The following is a 20,639-nucleotide window of genomic DNA, read 5'->3' as shown; positions in this document are numbered from 1 at the left end:
TAAGTTATTAATTTATTGAAATTATAAAAATTAAATTCATAATTTAGTTTATATTTTAAGATAAATAAGAAAAGCCAACCGAACCATGGTTAGGTTTAACCTGGATTGGTTAATAAAATCATTGACCGAGTTTGGAAAAGAGATTCCCTCGAAATCAACGGTTTCTGCTTCGCAACGTGGACGGTTAGATCTGTTTCATCTCCCTCATGCTTCGTCGTTAGGTTAAAATTAGGGGTGCTTTTCGGTTCTATACCCACAAATTTCCTTCTGCGGAAGAATATTTCTTCTCATCTCCTTCTTTCCGAACCCTCCAATTCTCTGGTTCTTTGATCATCTTTTTCAATTCGAGATTCTGCTTCTTACTTCGAGATCATGGAGATGGAGCGCATGATTGAGTTTCCTCACACGCATCTTGATCGGAGGCCCCGAAAGAGGGCTCGTTTGGGCTGGGACGTTGTCCCTGAGGCCCCTAAGGTATAATCTCCAATCCTCTCTTTCAGATCTGATTTTATTTTGGGTTGATTTTGGTTTTGTAGATCTAGATCTGCTGGATTTTTCTTTGTTTAGGTATGTATTAGTTTCACACGCCGAGGTATCATTTCTGATCAAAGTAGCTTAAGAAAGCCTTTCGTTCTTTGCTCTTTGTTATCTTAGATTTACTTTTTTTGATCGCTGATTCTCGTTTTTTACCATCGATATTCCTGATTATTCTAGGAGTATAGACTATTTTTCTTCAGCTTGATTTATCGAACTGTTGAGATAACGAGTTTCTATTTTATTTTTAAGCTCGAATGAATTATCTTGTCAGATCAGGTAAGTGTATTTTTATTTATTTATTTGGATGGATGCTTATATTTCTCTTTTGATGTATGATTTTTCCTTGTTATTTCTCTTCCTCTCCACGAATTGTTTAAATTCGGTGTTTCCCTTTCCTTGCTTATCTTCCGTGTTTATTTGCCATGTATCTGCCTTTTATTTCATCACTCTCTGTATTTCCTCTCATCTGTATTCATTCAACAAAATCTTGCATTTTATTATGTGTTGTGGAAAATGAAGGCTGTGGGTGAGGATATTAGGTCTAGGAAGGGCAAACTTTTATATGAATGGGTGACTGTGTGTAGGCCCAGGTAGGAATATGTTGTGGACAAGAGATTGGGAATATGCCAAGCTTTGCATCTTCAAAAGCACCATCAGATCATTCTTCTGATCCACTATTTGTTAAGGGAGTGGCTCGAAATGGTTCTCCCCCTTGGCGAGAAGATGACAAAGATGGGCATTACATGTTTGCGCTTGGAGATAATTTAACTTCTCGCTGTAAATACACTTGACTATGATCAAATGAATTTTTATGTTGTTTCAGAATTTATCATCGTAGCTTTCTTCTCTTGTGATGAATAAGTTCCTTTGTTTATTTAAATGAAGGCTGCAATTTCTACTTTCGCTTCCAACTGAAGACTGTATTTTAAACAATGTTCATCATTGTCGCTTACTTTTATTTTCATTTTTCAAAATTTGCCTCATCATCGTTACTTTGGAATTGCTTAGGATAGTTGGGTTTTTGGAGATTATCATGTCTTTTCCTATGGTTGCTACTTAATCTTAATCTGACAATTTTTCTTTTGTGCCAGATAAAATACATAGCAAAATGGGTGAAGGTACATTTGGACAGGTTTTAGAATGCTGGGACAATGAAAGGAAGGAAATGGTTGCTATTAAAATTGTGCGTGGAATTAGGAAATATCGTGATGCAGCTATGATAGAAATTGAAGTGTTACAGCAACTTCAAAAGCATGATAAAGGTGGCAACCGGTGAGTATCTTTTTTGTTCTAAGTCTTCCTTACTGCCATGATTTGCTCTGTAGCTCTTGTTTTCTTTGAGGCTATGGTTAAATGGCTTTATTCCTTGCAGTTGTGTTCAAATACGGAACTGGTTTGACTATCGTAACCATATCTGTATTGTAAGTATAAGGCTGTTTTATCATAGATTAATTTCCCCCGATTCACTAAATATGGGGAATTAAGATTTTTGGGTGAACTTGGATGGTTTTAACAGGTGTTTGAGAAGCTTGGGCCAAGTTTATACGATTTTCTACGGAAAAACAATTATCGCTCCTTTCCCATTGACCTAGTTCGTGACATTGGCAGACAACTGTTGGAGTGTGTAGCATGTGTGTAGTATTTTATTGAACCTAGTCCTTTCATTTTCCTTTTTTGTAGTGTCTTGTTTTCATTGCAAAACACTCCGCACATTTCTTCCAGTTGAATGGTTATTAGTATCTGTTGTACAACGTTTCCTGCAATTTTATTTAAAATGTATGTCTAGTCAGTTCTAATTTTTTGTTTTGTATCCTAATGATTTCTTTGATACTTGAAATCCAGTCATGCATGACCTACGAATGGTACATACTGACTTGAAGCCTGAGAACGTGCTGTTGGTCTCTGCAGATTATGTGAAAGTACACGACTATAAGGTAATTATACTTGTTTTATGATAGTTTCTTGGATTGTTCCTACTTTTAGTTCTCTGGGTAAGCTTTGCTAATTACTTTGACCATTCGCAGCAGAATTTGTCTCGGTCACCAAGGGATAGTTCTAACTTCAAAAGAGTGCCCAAGTCAAGTGCTATAAAGGTGATTGATTTTGGTAGCACCACTTATGATCGTCCAGATCAGAATTACATCGTTTCAACACGCCATTATCGAGCACCAGAGGTTATCCTTGGTAAGGAATTTTGATTTTGGTAGTGCTACTTCCGGTGTTTTTATTTATGTTGAACTTGACCATATTATTAACTGTGTAGGTCTTGGATGGAGTTTTCCTTGTGATATATGGAGTGTTGGCTGTATCCTTGTTGAACTGTGCTCGGTATGTGTCTTGTTTGTATGTAATACGACTTTAGCAGAGTAAGGTTCGGTCTTGTTGAGTTTCCAATTCAATATCTTTTTTAGGGTGAAGCACTCTTTCAAACTCACGAGAACTTGGAGCACTTGGCGATGATGGAGTGTGTGCTCGGTCCATTGCCACATGAGATGCTGAAGAGAGTAGAGTGAGTATTTAGCCCTTGGTGTGTGTGTGTTATGCAGTAAAGAAGAACCAAAAATGCTGAAATTTGTTCCTTTTCGTGTATCCATAGTCGGCATGCCGAAAAGTACGTTAGAAGAGGTAGATTAGATTGGCCAGAAGGAGCAACCTCGAGGGATAGTATGAAGGCTGTTCAAAAGCTGCCTCGTTTACCGGTTTGTATTTCAATGGTGTTTCGACATGGCTGGTGCCTTTCGTTTTTTCGACACTAATTATATTGTTGTTCAAACATATGCAGAACTTGATAATGCAGCATGTAGACCATTCGGCGGGCGAATTGATTCATCTTGTCCAAGGGTTGCTTCGATACGAACCTGCCGATAGACTAACGGCACATGAAGCCCTAAGGCACCCATTCTTTACAAGGGATCCCTTGAGGAGATTGTAGTTTTTATTAGTGGGGGACGTAATTAACTGACTAGCATAGCATTTGGGCTCTCTTCACACTCGACTTCATGCAAACCTGTGTATGGATGGATGGATGGACGGGCGGACGGACGGGCGGACGTATCTGCAAATTGTTTAACAAATACATGGATTTGGACGTGGTAGACAAAATTGTGAACAAAACACTTAATTTGTCTATATGAGTGCTTGTGTATATTAATTTTCATGTATATTTTTGTCTTCACTAACGTATTGGATTGGTAATCAGACAACACATTTGTTCATCAATATAATTACAACAATTATATTCTTCTATCTTTATCTCCGCCACCACATTTGCAATTTCATCTTGTATTGAATTATGGGACTACGCAAATTGAGTTGAAACTTGGCATAATGAAATTCAAAAACAATAAATCCTACCAGTCTCTCACAAGCAGATGATGTATGGGAGCCTGATGTTTGTCGTGTCGTAAGGTCAAGGAAGTTGGTGATCTAATGACAGGGTAGTACTGAAGCCTTGGTGAATGGTGGTTGGTGGTTGTAACTATAGCGATCTTAAGGTAGCGAAATTTCTTGTTGGGTTAGATTTGATCCGCACAAAAGGTGTTAACGGGATTTGATCCGCACAAAAGGTTTAACGGGATTTGATCCGCACAAAAGGGTTAACGGGGGATTTGATCCGCACAAAAGGTGTAACGAGATTTGATCCGCACAAAAGGTGTAACGGGAGCCGGCGATCGAAGCCCATTTCTTGTTGGGTAAGATTTGATCCGCACAAAAAGCGGGGAGTTGGCGATTGAAGCTATAGGGTCTTAAGGTAACTATAGCGATCTTGAGGTAGCGAAAAAAGCGTAGAAAACAAATGTTTAGAAATTTTTTTATTTTGTTTCTAACCCCTTTATAAATCTGATTTAAATTTCAAAGATTTTAAAAATACATATAAGAAAGATATAATAATATTAAAAAAAACATAGGCCATCATATTTTCTTTGAAAAAAAAAAAAATCAAATAATTTCAAGATTACTCACATCACGAGTGGTGGGAAGTCCTTTGGTTTCAATAATTAAATCTCTTATATTATTATTATTATTAATTATTTTTAGTGTAATAAAAGAGAGATTATTATTATTATTATTAATTATTTTTGATGTAATAAAAGAGTTATTATTATTATTATTATTAATTATTGTTAGTGTAATAAAAGAGATTTAAATATTGAAAGGGCCTACAATTATTATTATTATTATTGAAAGGGCCTACAATTATTATTATTATTATTAGCTAATTTGAAATTTGAAATTTTACTATTTGCTTTCCGTTTAATTTGTAACCAATATGTAACACATCTCTATTTTTTTTTAATTTGGTTAAAAATAACTTTATTTTATCTATTTTTTTTATAAAAAATTTAAATATTTTTAGGTAACAATATTTTTGGGGGAGGAGATTCAGTTTAAGATATAGTTAATATATGCATTTACCATAAGTAGTGAAACTTTTATAATTAACCATCTCATATTTAATAACATTATAAAGACATAATAATTATGACCCTCTTCATATCACTAAATGATGAAAAAAAGAGGTTACTCAATTGTGGTGGTTAATATAATTAATAAAAATTATTACTACTTTCCTTATAAAAATATCAAGATATTTCCACAAATTTCAATAATAACTTTAAACATTTAACAAAAATAAGTTTAGGATATTTTTTTAAATAAATGTATTATTAAATTTTTTAACTAAAAACTATACCTTTTTTGTAATATAAGATTAAGGGTATTTTTATTTATTTTATCCACTCTAAAAAGAAAAAAATACTTAGAAATTCTGAGCTAGCAAAAGAGAATGGATCAAGAAGATCTAACAATAATTTCAATCTCGAAATTTCATATGCTAACAGTGAATTTGAGCGAATTTTAGCTGTTACAAATGTACACCAGGTGGTATGTCAGTGAGTATGTTAGCCCTTAAGTGAGTGTGACACTAGGTACTATGCCAGTGAGGATGTTGGTCTCTAAGGGGGTGTGACACCTGGTGTATTTCTTATAAAGCTAGACGCGTTGGGATGACATTCAGTAGGGTATGATAGTAAGAATGCTCGACCTCCAAAGAAGTGGAATAAAACGAAGCATTTCTTTATAAGGGTAGCGTGACATGTTAGGGATGGGTGTTAAAAGAAAGAAATTCTCAAACAAGCGAGGGAGAAAATGGATCTCACAAGGAAGATCCAGCAACAATTTCAAGCTCTCAATCCCATCTCTTTATCTCTATGCCTTTTCTTCTTCTTCGTACTTCTGCTAAAGCTCTTCGAACGTAAGAAACCCAACTTCTGTTGGATTTCAATAATCGGCCAGGGAAAACACCGAGAGGATATTGTCGACAGGAGGTTGTTGGAAGAAAGATAAAATGCGTAAAATAAGAGAGAGAGAAGGACTGAAAGTTTTGACTGCTCTTCAAAATCCGGATATTAAATCCTGTAAACAGATTTCCTATTTAAATACAATCTATCCTAAAAATGGGTGGAGAGTGGCCAACTGAATCTGTGCCAGTTCCGAGAAAATTGACATCTAAGAATTCGCTAATCCATTCGACGTGTTTGTCAAATGGTCAAAGGGAAAATTAAATGTAAACGTGTGAATCTAAATAAGGAAAAAACAAAGGTTTTATCTAACAATCTCCTCCTAAAACCTGTGTTATATCTGCCTTATTATTTGAACTCTGATCTTTGAGCGAAGTTCTTCAAATTTCACCCGTGCCAGGGACTTGGTGAAAATGTCTCCAAGTTGTTCCTCTGTTCGAATGAAATCAATCTTGATGAGCCCTCGATCTGCACATTCTCGAATGTAGTGGAATCTGATTTCTATGTGCTTGCTCCGGTCGTGCAAAACTGGATTTTTGATCAGGGAGATCGTAGCTTTGTTGTCTACGTATAGCATTGGTGGATCGCTTTCTCTCCCGATGAGTTCTTCCATTAGTCGTGCAAGCCAGATCCCTTGAGTTGCTGCCATCGAAGCGGCGATGTATTCTGCTTTGTTGATTGCCAGCAGATCGCGCCGCCTGAGAGAAAATAGATCATTCCGCTGGTGCTCTTACGATCATCAACGTCACCGGCCATGTCACTATCGCTGTAGCCGACCATTTTGAGTTTCTCCTTTCCGCTCCCAGCGCAGTATCTTACGCCCCAGCCTCTGGTTCCGGCTACATAGCGCAGGATGCGCTTGACAGCCACTAGATGCTCCTCCCTAGGTGCTTCCGTAAACCTGCTCACATATCCAACAGAATATGCAAGATCTGGACGAGAGTTTACCAGATAGCGCAGACTCCCGACAATGCTGCGGTAATTGGTGGAGTCGACTGTCGTCGTAGTGCCGGCCTTCCTTAGTTGAAGTCGGGCCTCCATTGGCGTCCTGGTAGGATTACTGTCCACAAGCCCAGTTGTGTCCAGCAGCTTCCTCGCGTATGCACTTTGGCAGATGGAGATGCCGGAAGAGTTCTGTTGCACTTCGATGTCGAGGTAGTAGCTGAGCACACCGAGATCGCTCATCTCGAAGTTTTTCGACATCTCCTTCTTGAACCTTCCGAGGACTCCCACGTCGCCTCCAGTGATTATGAGGTCGTCGACGTACACTCCCACGATCAGTCGCTTTTTGCTGTGGCCGTACGTGTACATGCCATGCTCAGAGGCACAACGTTTGAAATTCAGTGACAGTAGGGTACTGTCGAGCTTCGCGCTCCAGGCTCGTGGGGCTTGTCGAAGCCCGTAGAGTGCTTTGTGCAGGCGCAGTACCTTATTAGGGTTGTCGTTATCCAGGAAGCCAGGTGGTTGTCGAACATAGACAGTCTCCTTCAACTCTCCGTTAAGGAAAGCAGACTTTACGTCCATATGGTGAACCTCCCAAGAGTGATGTGCTGCAATTGCCAGCATGAAACGAACGGATTCTAACCTTGCTACTGGCGCAAATACCTCTTCGAAGTCCACTCCTTGCTTCTGGACGTAGCCCTTCGCCACCAGACGAGCCTTGTGCTTCACAACTTCTCCTTTTTCGTTGCGCTTCAGTTTGAAGACCCACTTGAGCCCTATGGCTTGGTGTCCCGGTGGCATATCCTCCAGACTCCACGTCTGGTTCTCAGTGATGGATGTCATCTCTTCCTGCATTGCCTTCCGCCAGCACGGGTTCTTTTCTGCTTCAGCGAAGGTGTTTGGTTCATCTGCACTGACGGCATGTAGTTCGGCCACTTCCTCGAGCTCGCGCGCTGCTAGTCCAGGTGGTTCACCTCCTCCCACTAGGTCATCCATCCTCCGGTACCTAGCCTCCAGATCAGTATCGTGATCGGCATCCAGCGTCGAATCCGCAGTCCGTGGTGTTGCGAATTCCACTGGTTCAGGTGGTGCATCTGCTGGCGGCGGTGACGTCTCCTGATGCTGGGCTCCTCCTTCTTCAGGCTCGGTGACGAGGTACTCCACCGTGAATTGATTTGGATTACGGTCTGCCTCGATCACGTCATTCCACTGCCAGAAGGTGCTTTCGTCGAAGACGACGTCGCGAGACACGTGAGCTCGCCCCCCTACAGGATCATAGAGCCTGTACGCCTTGCTCCCGGGTTCGTAGCCGATGAAGACAACCTTCAGCCCCCTGGGATCGAGCTTGGCGTGATGGGGACGTGTTACCTTCATGTATGCGATGCAGCCGAACACGCGAAAATGATGTACTGTTGGTTTTTTGTTGTACCAGGTCTCATATGGCGTCTTCCCGTCGAGGCTTCGGGTTGGTGACCGATTGAGGAGATAGACAGCTGTCATTACTGCCTCTCCCCAGAATCTCCCAGGCATCCCGGCCGTCACCAACAATGACCTCGCTGTCCCGACAATGGTCTGATTTCGGCGCTCTACCACTCCGTTCTGTTGGGGGGAGTAGGGCGCCATTGTATGCCGATCTCGTCGCAGTACTTACTGAAACCTGCCGAGGTGAATTCTCCGCCCCGGTCAGTGCGCAGCACTCGCATCTTCTTCTCACATTCGGCCTCCGCTCGCACTTTAATGCGCTTAACCGCCTCTGCCGCCTCACTTTTCGCTTGCAGCAGGGTCAGCCACATGAAGCGGCTTTTGTCATCGACTAACAGGAGGAAGAGACTCTTACCGCCTGGGGTCGCCGGCTTGATGGGCCCGCAAATATCGCCGTGTACAAGCTCCAATGGCTCATCGGCTCGGTAGGCTGTTCGGGACGGAAAGGGTGTGCGCCTCTGTTTGCCGATGAGGCACCCGTCGCACAGCTTGTTCACGCCTTTGATTTCTGGCAAGCCGTGCACCAACTCCTTCTTCTGTAGCTTTTCTAGGGCAGGAAAGTTTAAGTGTCCGTACCTTGCGTGCCACCTCCAAGATACCTCTTCGGTCTTGGCCGAGAGGCTAACGGGTTGGTCTATCTCTAACTCCAGGATGTAAAGACGGTTTGTGGTGCGTCTTGCCTGCGTGAGCAGCCGTCGTTGATTATCGCAGATTTTCAGTAGTCCGCGCTCGATGGAAATGAAGCAACGTGTCTCATCGAGTTGACCCAGGCTCACAAGGTTAGCCTTGAGCCTCGGGATGAAGTAGACGTCGGTCAGCTGGCGATGCTCGCCTCCCTTACTGACGAACAGGATGGTGCCGCGCCCTTCGATCTCGACGACGGAGCCGTCGCCGAATTTCACCGTCCCACGGATCCCCGAGTCGAGTTCGGAGAACGCAGATCTAGCCCCGGTCATATGGTTTGTTGCCCCTGTGTCAAGGATCCATTGCTGGTGCTCGTGTTGCTCGTCCCTTTCGCCGATCTGAGCGAACAGTCGCTCCTCCTCCAGTTGAATTGGCTCCCCAGCTGGTGCCATCTTTGCTACGCCCAACTGGAGCTCTTTCTTGGGTTCAACATCGTCGTCGGATTTGGAATCGAAATTGGGGACGCATGCAGTTACCATGAAGAGAGCTGGCTCATCCTCCTCGGATTGAGCCACATGGGCCTTTTCGGCCTTCTCCTTATTCCTCAGCTTGCTCCAGCAATTTCTGCTCAGGTGTCCTCTCTTCCCACAGTTCGAGCATTGGATCGGCCTGCCATTGGTCGACTCCTTCTTTTGATTCCCATCTTTCCCGCGCGTGCGCCCGTGGGACATCCATGGCTTCTTACCGCCTTTGCGGCTGGAGGAGGACCCGTTGCTCTCGCCGGTGTTGTTTGGGAGAGAAATTTGAGGATGAAAATGGGAATAGTCGATTTGGAGACACAGCCAGAAAGCTTATCGTGCTAATTGTGGCGTTTTGTGTAGCTGATTTATTTCCTTGTCTTTGGTGGATTGATGTTATTAGAGGGTTCAATAAGGAGTTGAAAGATTGCTTCAAAAGATTGGATACATTTGTTAGTAAAGTGGTTGAAGACCACAAGGCAAAGAAAAGAGATGGGGTTGGAACTGATGAACCTAAGAAGGATTTTGTGGAGTATATTCACTGTGTCATAAAGGAATCTCTGAGGCTCCACCCGCCAGTTCCTCTACTAGTGCCACGAGAAACAACAGCAGATGTGGAGATCGATGGCTACCATATTCCATAAAAAACAAGAGTTTTTGTGAACGCCTGGAAAATTTAAAGGGATCCCGAATATTGGCTCAATCCAAATAAGTTCATTCCAGAGAGGTTTATGGATAACAGATCCGTGGATTACAAAGGCCAAGACTACGAGTATATTCCCTTTGGTCGTCGTCGGGTCAAAGTGTGGATGCACGGGTCAAGTAAAGGCGCAACTGAGCCGACTCGATTTGGAGCATACTTGTGGGCTGGAATGCGCGTTCGGTACGGCCAGGCCACGAGTTGTTGGGTTGGGCCGAACTAGGTCTCGAGCGGGCCATGGTCCGTACCCGAATTTGAATGTTCACCTGTGGATATCGTCTTCTTGACCCGAATCCAAGCCAACTTTCTCTCTCGCGGATCCATTTTCGACGAGGTTTCCAATGATATGAATGGTTCACGAAAATGGAGATTGACATAGAATATGGAGATAAAAACGAGAAAGGTTTCTTGGTTTTTGTCTTTGTCGCTTAAACATTTCTAATTTTTAGGTTGTTTTAGAAGGTCTTACTTAAAAAAAAATAGAAAAATTATATTTTTCTAGGTAGGGCCAAATATCCACAGCCATTATTTTCGTTATTTTCTTCTTTAATTATTTATTTTTATAAAATAAAAAAAAAGTAAGCATGACAATTAACAACTTTTTTTTTAATTTTTATTGTGAAAATAATGCAATCCAGCTGTAAATTAAAAAAAAAAAAAATTAAATTGTTAAATAACAATATATTTTTTAATTCAAAATTATTGTGTTGAAAAATAAATTTTAAACATTATTTTTTTTATTTTAATATTTAAATTATTTACTAATTATTCTAATATAAAATTATTAACTAAAAAAACATTTTTTTTAATTAAGTTATAATTTAACAATTTTATTGTTAATTATATATATATTTTAAAATAAAGAAGAAAAAATTATAGTTTTTGTAAAAAGAATGAAAATGATAGTATTATTTCTCTACTGCCCTCGTAATTTAATTAGTTAAAGAATATATAATTAATTAAGCGACAAGAAATTTTATGAATTTTTAGACTATGTCTTGACACCATCTCGAGTCTCGGGGTGTATTCGACCATCACAACTCATTCGGTCATGCCATCGAGAATGGGCCCACGTGTTGCTCATCTCATCGGGACGTCCCGAACATCCATCCATCCAAGTTCTATCAAGACATTGGCCCTCTCTATCCCATGTCATGTCATTTACGGATACCGTACTGGAATGCGAGTGTATGTAGAAACCTCCGACACGCGGGCTGGGGCGCAATACTGACACACTCGTGTCGTCCGGTACTGTCCTTGAAAAATTCTTTTCAAAGGAAGTCGCTCGAGACACTCGTCTCGACACGCTCGCCTGCGCTGTGACACACATTTACTAACCAGGGTATACTATATCCTTGAAGAGTAACATTATTAGTTTTAGTCAGATGAGGGAAGAGTAACTTCAGGAGAATTGTCAGTAGACCTAGAATAAGTTACTAATATGGAGCAACTTTAGGAGAATCTGTAGTTGTTGTGAAGTTTTGTGGGTATGGACCAAGTTTTGTGATTTAATTAGGAAGATCGTTAGTGATTCTTTTTGCTCATCTTATTTGTTTTGACATATTTTGATCATGGGTCATTTCCAAAGAAAAACTTCTCGTCTCTGTCCTATGGACATCTATCTTGATTATCTGTCTCTTATCTCTGCCCTATGGACATGATCTTGGATTGCAGGACATGATCTTGGATTGCAGGACATGTTTGGAAAATCTTATAGGAACCCACTTTTAATCTTGGATTGCAGGACATGTTTGTTGTAGGAAGTGACACAACAGCTACAGTATGATGAGAAACCCAGCAGCCACGAAGAAAGATCAAGAGGAAGTAAGAACAATAATAGGAAAGAAACCAAAGATCAAAGCGGAAGATATTCAAAAGATGGAGTATGTGCACTGTGTCATAAACGAATCTCTAAGGCTCCACCCGCCCGCTCCTCTGCTAGTGCCACGAGAAACAGCAGCAGATGTGGAGATCGACGGCTACCATATTCCATTAAAAACAAGAGTTTTTGTGAACGTCTGAAAAATTTAAAGGGACCCCAAATATTGGCTCAGTCCAAATGAGTTCATTCCAGAAAGGTTTATGGAAAACGATTAAGTGGATTACAACCGCCAAGACTACGAGTTTATTCCATTTGGGAGCGGCAGAAGGAAGTGCCTAGGATTGTCATTTGGGGTTGCTTCACTTGAACACGCATTGGCTAATCTTCTCCATTGGTTTGATTGGAAGCTTCCCCGTGGCTATGAATTGAGCATTGAAGAACAAAGTGGGCTCACCGTTTGCAAGAAAATCCCCCTCCTTCTCAACCCAATACCATATATCTAATCATATATAATTCAATAATTGTGGGGTTGTTTAGTACATGCTCTGTGTCACCGTTTGCAAGAACTTGGATGGTTTTAACAGGTATTTGAGAAGCTTGTATTAAATCTTTAGGCCCATAATAAATCGATATGAACATCATGAGCTGTTCTGTAATAAAACTTGTTGTTGCTGATGCTTTCTTCTCGGTTCCTTCTTCCATAACCCAAACTCGGAGAAAGAAGAGATAAGAGGGCCCTACGAAAAATGTGTTCAAAAATCCATAATAGAGTTTATGGAAAATGTGGTCGGAAATCCATAATAGTGTCTGAGATTATCTTCATGCATAAAGATACTAGATTACCTAATATAAAAGATTGTAAAATTATCACAAACCTCCCTTTATCCTTTCTATTGTAATTTCTGGATTAATTAAACTTTGTTTATGTTATCGCACACATTCCCCTTCTCTATTCGAAGAAGGTCAAAGAATGTTGGTAATCTAATGACAATGGAGTCGGTGACCGAAGCCTCGGTGAACGATGGTGGTGGCTGTAACTTTAACGGTCTTAAGGTAGCAAAATTCCTTGTTGGGTAAATTTCACATAAAAGGCTAAGGTCCCGGAAAAGTTCAGAAAACAAAAGTATAGAATTATTTATTTATTTTTTTTTTGTGTTTCTAACCCTCTTTTATAAATCTTACTTAAATTTCAAAGATTTCAAAAATACATATATAATAATATTAAAAAAATAGGTTATTTTCTTTGAAAAAAAACAAAAAAACAAAAAAACAAAAAAACAAAAAAAATCAAATAATTTAAAGATTTACTCAATTGGGAATCCATTGCGTTCATCACTATCGTGGTGGGAAGTCCTTCGCTTTCAATAATTAAATCTATTTTTTATTATTATTTTATGAATGTAATAAAAGAGATTTAAATATTGAAAGGGCCTACAATTATTATTATTATTATTAGCTAACGTTGACTATTAAAATTTGTAACCAATATGTAATACAGCTCTATTTTTTATTATTATTATTTTTTTTAAATTTGGTTAAAAATAACTTTATTTTATCTATTTTTTTTAATAAAAAATTTAAATATTTTTAGGCAACAATATTTTTGGGGGAGGAGATTCAGTTTAAAATATAGTTTAATATATGTATTTACCAAATCTAGTGAAACTTTTATTATAATTAACCATGTGATATTTAATAATATTATAAAGACATGATAATTATTACGATGTTGATATCATAAGAGGACGAAAATGATGAAAAAAGAGGTCACTCAAATGAGGTTGTTAATATAATTAATAAAAATGTGTTTCAAAATTGTGGTCGTTAATATAATTAATAAAAATATGTTACAACTTTTCTACCAATTTCAATAATAACCTTCAACAAATATTTTTTAATAAATTATATTTTTTTTATGATAAAATATAAGATTATGAGTATTTTTATTTATTTAACCCCTATAAAACGGAAATAATATGCCATAAGTGAATTTGAGCCGTAACAAATGGTGAAATCAAGTGGTACGTTGGCCCTTAAGTGAGTGTGACACTAGGTACTTAAGGGTGACACTAGGTAGTATGTCAATGAGGATGCTGGCCTCTAAGGGGGTGTGACACCGGGTGGTATGTAGGAAGGTCACTAGACCCTTGAGGAGGTGGATTTCTTATAAAGGTAAACGACAAGGATGCTGGACCCCAAAGAAATAGATTCACTAGACCCTCAAAGAGGTGGATTGAAACGAAACATTTCTTATCATTTCTGGACCCCAAAGAAATAGATTCACTGTACCCTTAAGGAGGTGGATTGAAACAAAACATTTCTTATCATTTCTTATAAGGGTAAACGACAAGGATGCTAGACCCCAAATAGACCCTTAAGGAAGTGGATTGAAACAAAATATTTATTATAAGAGTAAATGACAAGGATACTGGACCCCAAAAAAATAGATTGAAACGAAACATTTGCAAGGATATGCGAGTTGAGTGCTATAAATGGAGGCGAAAAAGAAAGAAATTCTCAAACAAGCAAGGGAGAAAATGGATCTCACAATGATGATCCAGCAACAATTTCAAGCTCTGAATCCCATCTCTTTTTCTCTATGCCTTTTCTTCTTCTTCATAGTTCTACTAAAGATCTTCAAACGCAACAAACCCAACTTCCCTCCTTCACCACCAAGGCTACCCATCATAGGCAACCTCCACCAATTAGGTGCCCTGCCACACCAATCCATGGCAGCTCTTTCTAACAAACATGGCCCTCTAATGCTCCTAAAGCTTGGCCAGACACAAGCCCTTGTGGTTTCATCAGCAAAAATGGCTAGAGAAGTGATGAAGAGCCATGACATCATATTCTCCAACAGGCCCCAAACTACTGCTGCACACGAATTGATGTACCTATGTCAAAATATTGGCTTTGCTCAATATGGTGAGTATTGGAGACAAGCCAGGAAAGTGTGCGCTCTTGAGCTTTTTAGTGCCAAAAGAGTGGATTCCTTTCAGTACGTAAGGGATGATGAAGTTGGTGGATTGATGGACAGGATTGGCAAGGCTTGTGTGGGTGGTGAGGCTGTGAATCTTAGCCAGTTGTTCCTTCAAACCTCGAGCAATATAGTGTCGAGATGCGTTTTGGGTGGGAAATTTGAGGGTGAAAATGGGAATAGTCGATTTGGAGACACAACCAAAAAGTTTTTTCTGCTACTCACGGCGTTTTGTGTAGCTGATTTTTTCCCTTGTCTTTGGTGGATTGATACTATTAGAGGGTTCAATAAGGAGTTGAAAGATTGCTTCAAAGCATTGGATACATTTTTTAGTAAAGTGGTTGAAGAACACAAGGAAAAGATAAGAGATGGTGTTGGAACTGATGAATCTAAGAAAATTTTTGTGGATATCATGTTGCAGCTCCAACAGGATGACATGGTTGACTATCCTTTCTCTCCCGACAACCTCAAAGCAATCTTACTGGTTTGTTTCTTGTCCATTTAATTCTCAAAACGATTATATTAGCTTATTTTATTTTATTTATTTTTGTATTGATATCCATTGTAATCGGAGGTGTGGATGGATTTGTAGAACGTTTCCCGTCCATTCCTTGTGGATATCTCTAATTATCATACACGGTTTAGGACAAGACAAAGAAGACTTTTTTTTTGTCCCATTCTGCAGTAGACGTGCATTTCCATATGTGGGAATTCTTATTCCAATTCTAACAAAAATAAATGAAAAATTCACGTAGTGACGCGTGAACTTATAAAGTTAATCTAGTAGAATAAGTCACTAACTTATGAAGTAACTTTACAAGAATGGTTAGTAGACTTACTAGAATAAGTTACTAACTTATAGAGCAACTTTAGGAGAATTGACGGTAGTTGCCAAATTGTGGACGAAGTTTTGTGGTTGTAGACCATGATTTTTGATTTAGCTAGGAAGATCGTTAGTAGTTCAAGGAGAAAGTTTAAAAACAAGTTAGTGCTTCTCCACTCTAAATATTCATGAGATGTACGTTTTTTTCACCAGAACAAAGAGGATTGAAATGCTAAATGGTGAAGGTTGCTTGTTCCAAAAGATCTCTCTCCCCTCAGATTGTTCTTTTTGCTTCCTTTACTTGTTTTGACATATTTCGATCGAGGGCCATTTCCAACACTTGGTATCTAAGCTCCCAGGATGCTGAAACAAATACTGTCACCATACATAGTCACCAGAGGAGAAGTGACAACGATAAAGAACGAAAAGGAGAGGAGTGTAATACTCCAGTACCTATTACTCACAAAGAGTAACTATGCAACATGGTTGATAAGGATGCGTGTCAACTTACAAGCATAAGGCATGTGGGACGCCATCGAACATGGTGAGGTTGATGAGCGTAAGGACAAAATGGCTCTTGCCGCCATCTACTAAGCAGTCCCAGAGGACATTCTTCTCATGTTGCCAGAGAAGACTTGACAAAGGTAACGTGGGAGACGCTGCAAACAATGCATGTGGGTGTGGACTGCGTCAAGGAAGCAAAGGTGCAGACCTTGAAGAGTGAGTTCGAGGCTATCCACATGAAGGATGGTGAGTCAATAGATGACTTTGCCATGAAGTTGATAACGATTGTCTGAGGCATCTGTCCATTAGGCGACATTGGGAGGAGATCTCCGTCGTCAAGAAGTTCCTTCGAACTGTTCCCCGAAGATTCATGCAGATTGTTACCTCCATCGAGTAATTCGACAACCTTAAGAACTGTTAGTTGAGGAGGTCGTTGGTCGTCTTAAGGTCCATGAGGAGAGACTTCGTGGTTATGAGAAGCGCGACGAGGAGACAAACCTCACACTCACGTAGGATCAATCCTGCACTAATGTTGGCCGAGAAGATGCTCAACCTGTTGATGCTCAACGAAAAGAAGGTTATGGCAAGCCTTCTCACAAAAGGAGAAGACCGAGTGGAGACCAACAAGTGATACCTTGACAATGGAGCAAACAACCACATGACTAGAGATCGAACATAAGTTCAAGGAGCTTGATGAGAAGCTCATTGGAAACGTGAAGTTTGGCGATGGATCAATTGTATCGATTCAAGGATGGCGACCAACGTTTACTTACCAAGGTATACTATATCCCAAGATTGAAGTGTAACATTATCAGTATTGGTGAGATGACGAAGAGTAACCTTAGGAGAATTGTTAGTAGATCTAGTAGAATAAGTTACTAACTTATGGAGCAAATTTAGGAGAATCAGTAGTTGTTGTATGTTTTTTTCACAACAACAAAGACACTTGGAGAGCTAAGTGATTAAGGTTCGTTTTCCAAAAGATCTCTCCTCTCAAATTGTTCTTTTTCTCCTATTTGTTTTGACATATTTCGATAATGAGCCATTTCTAACGGAATAGAGAAGACTTCTCGTCTCAACCCTATGGACATCTCTCGATTTTTTTGTTTGAAAAAAAATTCATCTATATTTTGGAAAATCTGACAGGAACCCACTTTTGATCTTGGATTGCAGGACTTGTTTGTTGCAGGAAGTGACACAACAGCAGCAGTACTGGAGTGGACAATGACAGAGCTGATGAGAAATCCAGCAGCCATGAAGAAAGCTCAAGAAGAAGTAAGAACAATAATAGAAAAGAAATCAAAGATCGAAGCCGAAGATATTCAAAAGATGGAGTATATTCACTGTGTCATAAAGGAATCTCTAAGGCTCCACCCGCCAGGTCCTCTGCTAGTGCCACGAGAAACAACAGCAGATGTGGAGATTGAATGCTACCATATTCCATCAAAAAGAAGAGTTTTTGTGAACGCTTGGAAAATTCAAAGGGATCCCGAGTACTGGCACAATCCAAACGAGTTCATTCCAGAGAGATTTATGGATAATAGTGCAGTGGATTACAAAGGCCAAGACTACGAGTTTATTCCATTTGGGAGTGGGAGAAGGAAGTGCCCAGGATTGTCATTTGGGGTTGCTTCATTTGAACAATCATTGGCTAATCTTCTCCATTGGTTTGATTGGAAGCTTCCCAGTGGCTATGAACTGAGCGTTGAAGAACAAAGTGGGCTCACCGTTTGCAAGAAAATCCCCCTCCTTCTCAATCCAATACCATATATCTAATCATATATAATTCAATAATTGTGGATTGTTTAGCTGTGTCATCGTCCTACTTTTTCAACTGCGCAGAGTCATGATCTTGATACACTCACCACTAGGGTTAAAAGGAAATTAAGCCTATTGTTAGTGAAAGATAGTGATTGTATGGTTGATAAGGATTGTATTATGAAGAGCAATAATACTCTGCATGTATAATACAAAAACATATTTAGAAAATCTACAAAAAAAAAAAAAAAAAATATATTAACAAACCAATAAACAAATAAAAAATTAAATCTAACTTCTAATCAGATACCCAATTTAAATTTAAACGAATACGTGATCTTTAACACCCATATATATTTTGTGCCCCGACTTTGTGGCTTCATCGGACCTTAGACGAGGTTTGTCTTCACCAATCGAACATTGCTTGTGCGGAATCCAAGTTTATTCGACCACACACGCCGCCTACGGATGCATGTTTGATCGTCTGCGACACAACGACAACGAACTTGCCTCTACACTAGGCTAAGTCATTTAGCTCGACCTTGCCTCTATCAATCTGTTAGTGAAAGAGTGATTAATTGAATAGTTGATGAGAAGATAGTAGTATGAATACCAAGAAGTCTGTATTAATATATATATATATATAGAATATAAAAAGATACTAAAAAAAAATCTACCTAAAAATCTACTAGAAATCAAAACTAAATAATTCCTAATATAAGGAGATTTAATCAGATACTAAACAGTAATCTAAACAAACACTTGATGAGGCCAAGGTCTCTCAATAAAATATCGTCTCATCTTGTCATTTCGATCCCCATCGACATGACCCATATGTCTTTTCACCATCTCGAGTTTGTCATTTCGATCCCCATCGACATGACCCATATGTCTTTTCACCATCTCGAGTTTGTCATTTCGATCCCCATCGACATGACCCATATGTCTTTTCACCATCCCGAGTCTCGGGGTATCGTCGGTCATCACAACTCACTCGGTCATGCCATCGAGAATGGGCCCATGTGTCGCTCATGTCATCGGGACGTCTCAAACATCCATCCATCCGGGTTCTATCGAGGCATTGACCTTCCCATGTCCATGCCATGTCATTTACGGATACTGTACTGGAATGCTGGTGTATGAAGAAATCTCCGACACGAGGGCTAGGGCGCAATATTGGCACACCCATGTCGCTCGATACTGTCCTTGAAAAACTCATTTCAAAGGAAGTCGCCCGAGAACTCGTCTCGGCATGCTCGCCTACGTTGTGACTGTGCTACAAGGTAGCTCGCTTAGGCCACATGGCCCAAGGGTGGTGGAGAGCTGACACCATGGTATCCCGTATAGAACATTTTGAGCCATTTTAATCCATCAGGCATAGACATGATTTTGGCGAACGGTCATACAGTGCTATGGAGCGTCTGTCTAGTGTGCGATTGATACCAAATTTGGCGAGCATTCATATTTCATATGAACCGACTTAACTCTAGAACCACATGCCGGAATTCCTTCCAGAACCAAGACTTTTGAGGTTTAAGCTCGGGATCCTACCCAGCCCTTCAACAAGCCTATCTTTGCCCCTTTGTCTCTTCCATGTCTCGATCTTGCTTATGTCTCGACTTATCGTTAATGCCCACTCTGTGTGGTGTGTAAGATGAGGCACTGTTCTCCTCGGTCGCATCATGATACTCGTCTAGGCCCTCGTGTGGCCGGAAGAGCGTCACTTGAGGGTCGCCGCTTCTCTTGTCACAACGTGAAGGTCACAACCTACTCTCTTTATAGTTAGGTTGTGGCACTGAGCCTCCAGAGAGGGTGGATTGTAAGATCTCAAGTTAGTTGGTTGGAGAGGAACTAAGTATTTCTTGTAGGGGTGTGGAAGCCTCACCTACCCAAGTGAGGGCCCAGTGGGTCAAAACACACCCATACTTTTTTTTTTTCTCTCTCTCTCTTATCCATTTATTGAATTAACCTACTATAAACAAAGGCCTAAAGAACTTGAAATTCTCAACAGCCGGCGGGGAGAAAATGGATTTCAAAACGAAGATCCAACAACAATTGCAAGCTCTCAATCCCATCTCTTTTGTCTCTATGTCTTCTATTCTTCTTCATACTTCTACTAAAGCTCTTCAAACGCAACAAACCCAACTTCCCTCCTTCACCACCAAGGCTACCCATCATAGGCAACCTCCACCAACTAGGTGCCCTGCCGCACCAATCCATGGCAGCTCTTTCCAACAAATATGGCCCTCTAATGCTCCTAAAGCTTGGCCAGAATCAAGCCCTCGTGGTTTCATCACCAAAAATGGCTAGAGAAGTGATGAAGACCCATGCAAACTTGTGCTTTTCACACTCGACTGACTAGCATAGCATTTGGGCTTTTCACACTCGACTTCATGCAAACTTGTGTATAGCCGCATTGGATGGATGGATGGATGGACGGACGGGCGGGCGGGCGAACAAAATAGTGAACAAAACACTTAATTTGTCTATACGAGTGCTTGTGTATATTAATTTTCATGTATAATTTTGTCTTCACTAACCTATTGGATTGGTAATCAGACAACACATTTGTTCATCAAAATAATTACAACAATTATATTCTTCTATCTTTATCTCCACCACCACATTTGCAATTTCATCTTGTATTGAATT

General features: G+C 40.0%; 2 protein-coding genes across 5 annotated transcripts; both read left to right on the top strand.

The window, feature by feature from the left end:
- Positions 1-236: 236 nt before the first annotated feature.
- LOC111456990 (serine/threonine-protein kinase AFC2-like) lies at positions 237-20,449 on the top strand. 4 transcript variants are annotated; one of them, XR_002712856.1, is made up of 12 exons: positions 237-474; positions 1,122-1,314; positions 1,629-1,809; positions 1,910-1,958; positions 2,054-2,168; positions 2,380-2,471; positions 2,562-2,721; positions 2,801-2,865; positions 2,949-3,046; positions 3,134-3,236; positions 3,320-3,519; positions 20,366-20,449. XR_002712856.1 is itself a non-coding variant. In XM_023099083.1 (11 exons), exons 1-11 carry the CDS (start codon positions 373-375, stop codon positions 3,467-3,469), a joined length of 1,308 nt encoding a protein of 435 aa, XP_022954851.1. In that variant the 5' UTR covers positions 237-372; the 3' UTR covers positions 3,470-3,780. The 4 variants fall into 4 exon arrangements, 3 of the variants coding, with proteins under 3 accessions (XP_022954851.1, XP_022954852.1, XP_022954853.1); XM_023099083.1 differs by lacking the exon at positions 20,366-20,449 and having other exon boundaries at positions 3,320-3,780; XM_023099084.1 differs by lacking the exon at positions 20,366-20,449 and having other exon boundaries at positions 2,565-2,721; positions 3,320-3,643.
- LOC111456989 (cytochrome P450 71A1-like) lies at positions 14,422-18,094 on the top strand. The gene is made up of 2 exons (XM_023099082.1): positions 14,422-15,386; positions 17,403-18,094. The coding sequence occupies exons 1-2, from the start codon at positions 14,463-14,465 to the stop codon at positions 18,003-18,005; spliced, it is 1,527 nt and encodes a 508-aa protein (XP_022954850.1). The 5' UTR covers positions 14,422-14,462; the 3' UTR covers positions 18,006-18,094.
- Positions 20,450-20,639: the final 190 nt, after the last annotated feature.

Source organism: Cucurbita moschata, unplaced genomic scaffold (genome assembly GCF_002738365.1).
Source record: "Cucurbita moschata cultivar Rifu unplaced genomic scaffold, Cmos_1.0 Cmo_Scf00019, whole genome shotgun sequence".
NCBI classification, from domain to species: Eukaryota; Viridiplantae; Streptophyta; class Magnoliopsida; order Cucurbitales; family Cucurbitaceae; genus Cucurbita; species Cucurbita moschata.
This window is presented reverse-complemented; position numbering and strand designations above follow the sequence as displayed.